Source organism: Benincasa hispida, unplaced genomic scaffold (assembly GCF_027475165.1).
Source record: "Benincasa hispida cultivar pf3 unplaced genomic scaffold, pf3_genome.v1.1 HicScf1848, whole genome shotgun sequence".
Taxonomy (NCBI): domain Eukaryota; kingdom Viridiplantae; phylum Streptophyta; class Magnoliopsida; order Cucurbitales; family Cucurbitaceae; genus Benincasa; species Benincasa hispida.
This window is the reverse complement of record NW_028326240.1, coordinates 773,360-781,839: the sequence shown is the minus strand read 5'-3', so window position 1 is coordinate 781,839 and position 8,480 is coordinate 773,360. Positions and strand designations below refer to the sequence as shown.

Genomic DNA, 8,480 nt, shown 5'->3' with positions numbered 1-8,480 from the left:
AATATGTTAGGAAGTAAAATTTGAATAACACCAACAACTAGCAACTATCAACAAAATCATTATGTATTATCTATTATCTATTGATAGACACTGATAGTATTCTATCTCTATCTATCTTAGTTAGACAATGACAGAACTCTATCACTATCTATCTCAGATACACAGAGATAGTATTCTATCTCATATAGACACTGATAGAATTTTATATATCACTTATATCCAGTCAGCATAGTGAACAAAAAAATAGAGTACACGTACCAAATACTAGAACAAATTCCAAATACTAGAAAGAAAAATAAAGCAATAGCAATAATAACAAGTATATTATTGTTTATCATTGAAGTCTATCACTGTCTATCTCAGATAGAGAGAAATAAAGTTCTACTCTGTCTATCTCAAATAGACATTGATAGAGGACTATCACTGTTTATCCCGGATAGACGCTGATAGTACTCTATCTTTGTCTATCTCAATTTAAAGTTATCAATAGATACACTAAGATAAACAAGTATCTATTGATGTTAAAGTTTTTCTTTAGTTGTTAAAGTTCCTAAGATAGATAGTGATAGTAGTCTACCACTATGTATCAATAGATAGACTCAGATAGACAACTTTGCACCAACAAATACATTATTATTAAACATCGATGCACAACAAGACAATGAACAAAATATAACACTATCTACCAACTACAACAAAAATATAGAGTGCAAACCATATACATACTGATATTACTGTTTATTATTGAAGTCTATAAGTGTCTATCTCAAATAGACAAAGATAGTATTTTATCTCTGTCTTTCTCAAATAAACAAGAACTCTATCACTATCCATCTCGGATAGACATAGCTAGTATTCTATCTCTTTCTATCTCAAATAGACAAGTATGTGTTGATGTTAAAGTTCTATTGATACATGGAGATAGATAATGAACAAAACATAAATATCTACCAACAACAAATATATATATTTAGAGAGTGCAAGTCATTAACACTATCTACCAACAACAATCAATAATCAACGCAATGTTTAGTGGTTCTGACACTTTCTATTTGCGATAGACAGTGATAGAATACTATCACTCTTTATCACGACTACTTTGGTTTTACCTTCTTCTTATCTTCAGATTTTATTTTGTTTCCTTTTGCTCTACTTATTGATGATTCAGCTTTCATTATTTTCTTTCCTTTTCCTTTGCTTCCTTTGTTTGTTGATGATTCAACTTTGACCACTTTTTATTTTTTGCATACCATCTATTTAAACAAAATTAGGTTTAATAACTATGATTAAATGGAATAGTTGATGAAATGAAAAGAAAAGAGAATGATTATAACCTTGAAGAGTTGATTTGATGATAGATTGTAACATTGAAGGAGAAGCAACAAAATATTCGGCAGCAATAGAAGAAGAAGACTGAGCAGTAGCGAAAAAGGAAGAAAAGGAAGAAGATGATGAAGATGAAGCAGAGGAAGAAGAATATGAGCAGCGGAAGAAGGAGAAGCGACAGAAGAAGAAGAAGCGGCAGGATAGATCATGCTAGATGGTTATCATGCACTATTTGACAAAGAAAAAGTCGTTGGAAGAAGATGTGGGAAGAAGAAGAAGCGGGCGTGAGCGTGGATATTGGGTCAGTTGATGGATAATCCTATTAATTGTAATTAATCGGTCGGGTTGTGGATTATCCGCTTCGTTTTGTGTGGGCTAGGGATATTTTTGGTATTTCACTATCGTGAGCTGGTCTTTTCTTCCATTTATTTAATTCATTTTGGACTGGATTTAAATTTTGCTATTCATGTAAATATTTTAGACTTTTTTATTACATTTGAAAACACCCCTAACTTAAAACACAATGAAATAGATGAACAAAAAAATAAAATGTAAAGAAAGAAATGTGTCAAGTCATCGGTTGTAATTTCTTGCTCTCTTTGGCCTTAGTATGGTTGCTTTTCAAGTGATTGCTATGGTGACAATAGATTTTTCTTACTTTTTAGAGGAGAATTCTAAATTGTCACTAAAAATTCTTCAGAGAAAAGCTTGAAGAAGTGGTAGTAATGGCAGATTTTTTATGGTGGAGGGTGAGCAGAGTTTCAGCCAATCTCTGGTTGGAAACCTGGTTCTTAAACAATTCTTCAATGGGCCATTTATAGGCGCCAGAAAGAAGTTCTTCGCCTCTCTCTAATGATTTCACTGACACCGTGCATTTAATTCCATGTCCTACACAGACTGCTTCGCATGGTTTGCCACGAATGTCTCAAATCAGCTACCAACTTGCTATGTTGATTTGACTTTCACCGCTCACACGTTTGTGATTTTTTATCTTCGTGTTTCATCTCATCATGTGGTGCTATGTATTGCAAAGTTGGGCGCCGAGTTGATTTATTCTATGTGTTCAAGGCTGCAGCTTGTTTCTTTAACTGATTTTCTCTTTATTTCATCCAAATCCTACGTCCAAAAGTGGTAAATTTTATAAGTTTTGTAGATTATTAGTTTTGTAAACACATGATCTTAGAGTATGATTATTTGCATGGATTTCTTCTCAAGTTAATGCATTTTTCTCTGAATTTTCCTAATTTTTCTAAATAAAAAAGTAAAATAACTTGTATTTCTACAAGCTATAAAAAAATTTATGGGTTAGGTTGGTTCATGGGTTTACCTAACATAATTCGAACCAACCCGAACTTATTATAACTTTAAAATTTATATATTCTTTACATATAAGACAATTATATATGCATATATTTATTTAGTTTATTTAATTTCATTATTTTTCGGATAATTTATTCTCAAAAACTACTGAAAATAGTTTTTTAGCACTTTGTAATGAAAATTTTTATTATATATATTGAAATTGAGATATTAATCTTAGTTCAATATATGAAAATAACTAAATTAAATTTTTACGTATTAACATTTTACTTCTTTCTAGAATAAAAATTTAAATAAATGACCCGATCAACCCGAACCAACCCAACCCAAATGTTTCATGGTTGGGTTGGGTTGGGTTCATTTTTTAATAAGGGCTATTTAGGTTGAAGAAATTTATAATCCAAACAATTAGGTTGGATCTAAAAAGTCCTTCAACCCAACCGAACTCAACCCACGAACACCCTCAGGTCCCAAGTAATTTTCAATCGCAATCAGATTTAACACATTTTATTTTTCTATCAAATTACACAATTTGATTACAAGTTTCAAGGTGGCCCCACTTCTCATTATGACTACGGAAAGTAGGTAAACAACAACAAAAGTAATCAAATGGGATCTACTTTTTACATTACCATTGATGGATTGTTTTTTAACTGGGGTAAATGTGGCCTAAAATATCTAGAGAAACTCAGAGGAAGAGAGAAATTTGGTATGAAATTAATAGAAAGTGCAAAAAACAATGGACGGGGTTGAAATTGTGATTTAAAAGCAAAATCACGTTTTAATGGCTGTAACCGTAAGTTTTCCATTTTCTTTTGATCATTTGTGTTACTTTTCAATAATTAAATTACTTTTACTAATTTTTAGTTAAAATTAAAATTAATTAAAAAAAATCAACATCATAATTATTTTAAATTAATAAACTTAAAATTCACATCAAACGTAAAAAATGAATATCATTGAAAACTTAAGGGTAAACGTATAAACAAATTAATCCACATCATAATCATGTAATTTAACTGACAAAACAAAAACTATTTGATATGGTGAATGAGCTTTCAAAATTTTTAAAACGTCGGATGCTTTTGGTCTTCATTATTATTTTGCTTTAACATATAATTCCTTTTTTGAGAGTACGTGGAGTGGAAGAACCTAGAGAGTCAAATCTTGTTTATATTGAAATTTTGTTTAATATGTTAATAATGTGATTTGAATAGGAATGATCATAATTTTTTACCACAAAAATAATTTAGGAACGTGGTTACTTTTAATTTAAACAATATTATTTGTGAAAATGAGCCCTCCACTCTTGCACTTTGAAAGAAAAAATAATTGCACAACCAGGGCAAATTCATAAGAAACCTATTATATTAAATGACTTTTTTTTTTTAAGTGAAAACTTCTTAATTTATTCTCTCCAGTCTCCATTCCTTTTTTCTTTTGCTTCTTTTTTAATTAATAACCTGTTCTTATATATATAAGTACGAAAAGTATATAAATATAAAGTTTTTTCTTTTCAAATAAATATATAAATAAAGTTTCAGGATACCACATAACAGAGAATGCAGAGGAAATGGTTTCATAAGACAGTATTTATCAACAATACTCCATACAAAACGTAGCATTACATTGACAGTACTTCTACTTCCTTCACCAACATATGCCAGCCAAATGAAGAAGATTACAAACGGATCTACAACTTTCACCATGACCATTGACCAACCATTTCTAAAAAATCTTTGCATCTTGATAGAGAAGCCAAGCTTGAGAGAACCCATCACCATTGTAGTTCAAATTACAACATACTATCTGTCCTAGCGGGCAGCCTGCGGAAGAAGTTCATAGGCACCGATGGCATTCGATTTCTGAACCTAGGATGCCTCATTACGTAAAAACCAGTTAGAAGGAACAACATCTGGAAAGGTGTTACATACAACACAAGAGCTGCAATGAAGCAAAAGATTATGTATATCGTTGTTGCACGAGGATCTCGCCAGTTTAAGAGCGCTTGAATTCGTTCTCCTTGCGTCGCCACATCCCCAACCACAGTTTGGATTCTTCCTGCCACACTTCTCATCCGATCATACCTCATTCGAACAATGTCCGGGCTTCGAGTCGTTGGAAATGAGTCGAATTCTTCATCAAGCTCATCAGGGTTCACTGCCTCTGCATAAGAGAGTTGTGTATCCATATGTGGAGGGTTCCGAGGACGATATCGCCAGTTCCAAATTCCTATAACACACATGTAGAGGAATATTGTGGGCATGATCAACTCAGGGAAACAAACTAGCATTAAAAATAGAAGATGAACCAGCCCTGTAGTAACGGGGTTCTTCCACATGCACACTTCTCCAAACCATTTTCCAATTGCAAGTAATCCCGAAAAAACCGATACAATCCTGAAGAAGTTAGCTTTGCTTCGTCTCATGCTCCAAAGATGAGAGTCGACATCAGACATGTACTCAACAACCTCCTTCCTAAGAGAAGGCTCTGCTCTGCTAAATCGAGCTGCTACAATATTGACTGCTTGATACCGTAGTGATTCCTGTTGAGACACAGATAACGGCCTTATGTAATGCATTTTTGGCAATAGGGGCCTTGAATACATAGACATCAAATTCACAACCGATGGGCACAAAAATCTTAGAGCGAGGTGCAGTTCACCCATCTTCTTGACACCAGAAGGTTGAAGGACAAGCAATGGATATACATGTGTATATATGCGATTGGTTTCAAGAGTTGAAATACGAATTCGAATCTTTCCAATTTTTGTGTCCCTATTATTGCTGGATTCACCAATATGGCCATTGTCAAAAAGGCCCACAGTTAAGACTGTAGAAGGATCAAAAACCTCCCAGTGGTACTGCTCATTGTACTTGGGACTTAAGTTGTCAATTATTGTTCGAGTTCGAACCCATTTCTGACCATACTTTGCCACACAAAATGTATCAGTTGTACCCTTTCCATTCCTATTTTTCATTGGGTGAAGTTTATCAGCACCCAGGATGCCAAGCTCCAATATACCTATTGGTGGTTTCCAAAGTTGTTTCAATGAGGGTCTGAGGTCACTACTATAGTGAGTCGACTCATCGAGCACATGATATCCACCCTCGAGACAAATACGAAGATGGAGTCTACTATGGAACTTATCCTTATCCTTATCCTTATCCTTGTCTTTATTTCCCTCCCCTGCTTCCACGGCATCTGACATAGATTTCATAAGGCTGTACCATCGACTGCGGATAGGTCGACTATCAGCACGCTTTTCAACAGAATTCAGTGGAATAACAGCCCTCCCTAGAGTTTCTTCCTTGTTGGGACCAACATGGTCTTCAACAGAAAGGATCAAATGATCATCAAAGGGTTCAGCAGCAACAAACATCAAATCTTCATTCCACAAGGCATTCATTGTTTGAGTCTTCACCGCTTTTGTCCTTAGAATTTGGTTGCCAATTTGTACATTCACATAGGCATCTGGGAAACGAGACTTCTCTTGTACAACCAAGTCTTGAGCTTCAACAACATTGACACGAACATACCACAATCTAGGTGAATGATAAACTTTCGAGCGAATATATGCTGGGATGACCGAAGTACCATCAGTAGGAGAGATAGCATCAGAATGCCAAGCATATGGAAAAGCCTCGTCAGCTTGTGTGCCATACCATACAGCAAGCATTAGTTCTCCCTTTTTCTTTGATCTACTCTTGTCTTCGAGGCGGTACCATTCTGGAGCCAATGGACTATCAGGTGGAACTCGAGTAGGAACTTCATGAAGATCAAAGTACAAACGTCCAACATAATCATCTTTTATGGTATCTTTGTCTTTAAGAGTAACTTCCAGGACAGTTGATTGCAAATCCGTCCTTGTAAAAGCGAATACCTCATTCCATTCAGGACTTGAATTTTTCTCATAATGCTTTGTAGTTCCCCTAAAGTTCCCTAGTTTCACTTCAACATAAGGATCCAAGCCTCCAGTCAAATCCTTGGTAGGAAGATCACGGGCTTTCACAACTCGAACAAAAAGATAATGCATCTTTTCTACAAGGTCATAGGTGTTCGTAAGTTTGTCTTGAAGTGCAAGACGACCCCCAACAACCATCCCACCGCCAAGGTAGGGATTTGTCTCTCTTATTGAATAATCATTATATTGAAATGATGACCCTGGGTATGCCTGAACAGTATTTACAACCATTGGATTAGAATTCATACCATATCCTCCATAGGTCACAACTGGTACACTAGCTTGTGGAGTATCCTGTTGAGACTGCTTTGCATTGGGAAGGTGATGGAATGTCTGTCTTGACTCAGTTTTATCGGTAGAAAATAAACTTGCTACAAGCTTTGGAACTTTTCGTAATGTTGATTGGTTTTCGGATGTGATTGGAACCGGAAGAGGATCCTTTTCCACAGGAGACTCTGCTGCAGGAAGCAAATTTGAAAGCTTTAGAGACGGATCATCAGTTACATAGACCTTAAGGCCAAGTTCTCCTTTTATTCGTGAGAAAATGCCTCGCTTTTCCAGAGGATAGTGAAAAACAGCAGCATCAGAGTGCGGGACAAATGAGGTCCCAGTAAGACGAACTTTTCCAAGAAAGGAGGGCTTCGGGCTGATGCTTGCTTTGTTATAGGTAAAGACAAAGGCCTCTAGTGTAAGGTTAGCCAGATTTTGTGGATCCGATATGTTAAAGTAGAAGCTTTCATTCCAAACAGGATTGAGATCCTTTTCCTTCGTTGTGGTACGGACTCTTTGACGGTCGAAGTGAAGCTCTACAAAAGCATTGGCTGAGCCCTGTCCATCTTTTGGCATGAGATCATGAGCACCCACTACATCGACTCCTAGCTTGAAGTTACCCATTAAACTTTTCCAAACTACCCAAGCACTGATGAACTTCCACACGGCTGTTTCAAGAAATGGCAAGGATATCTGTACCACCAGGAAATGAAAGAAACTTTGCATTATTAGAATATCAAATGTAGTTTTCTTTTTCTTTCTAAATATAATTTTTCAGGTTTCCAATAAACTAAGAGAACTATATGATCTGTAGAACAAAAAAAAAAATCCACAGAATCCAAAACATAGGAGATGATAAGCGATGCTTAATTTTTAGCAGTCTAATAAAATTAGCATGACTTGATCTTTCCCGTTATCAGTGATCCTTTTTCCCCCTTATTCATTGAACTTCCAAAACTAAGAAAATTGGGAAAACAGTCAGTGAAAGAAAGCAAACGCACTTTGAACCAAAATGAAAATAAAGGCAAAAAGTAGCAAGAAAAAGCAAAAACAAAATAATAAAGACATCAAAATTAGATTCCAAAGTGAAACAAACACCCAAATACTAAAGACATATTTAAGCAAGACCCAGAAACAGGTGAAGGATATACAGAATCTTCAAAAAGAGAGATGAAAAATTCTACACAACAACAGGTTACTTCAACCCTCCATCAAAATTCTCCCCCAACTAAACAAATCAAGAAAATAATCTCCCCATCACACCAGATTACTAAAACCCCTCCCAAACAGAGCCTATACAATTCTTTCACAAACCAAGCATAATCTAAAATCTCCATGAATTTTCACAAACACTTAGCGTGCAATATCCCTCCCTATCTCCAACCCAAAATCAACATCCCAATCATCCCATTCCCCACCTAAAATATCTCTACAAGAACAAACCCCATAAAAAATAAGCAGTCTCACAGCCTGTTCAAAGAGAAACTCAGGAGAGGAACAACAAATTTCACAAAAACGATCATAATCTACACATAAAACTAAACCAGTTCATTTCCCATAAATTTTTCCAAAGACCCAGAAAGAAAACCACACGATCTGT

At 35.2% G+C, this 8,480-nt stretch overlaps 1 protein-coding gene across 1 annotated transcript; it reads right to left on the bottom strand.

Moving 5' to 3' along the window:
* Window positions 1-4,141: 4,141 nt before the first annotated feature.
* On the bottom strand, window positions 4,142-8,454 carry LOC150030513 (FT-interacting protein 7-like). Its single transcript, XM_090309641.1, has one exon. It carries the CDS (start codon window positions 7,604-7,606, stop codon window positions 4,442-4,444), a length of 3,165 nt encoding a protein of 1,054 aa, XP_090165767.1. The 5' UTR covers window positions 7,607-8,454; the 3' UTR covers window positions 4,142-4,441.
* Between the last annotated feature and the right edge of the window lie 26 nt (window positions 8,455-8,480).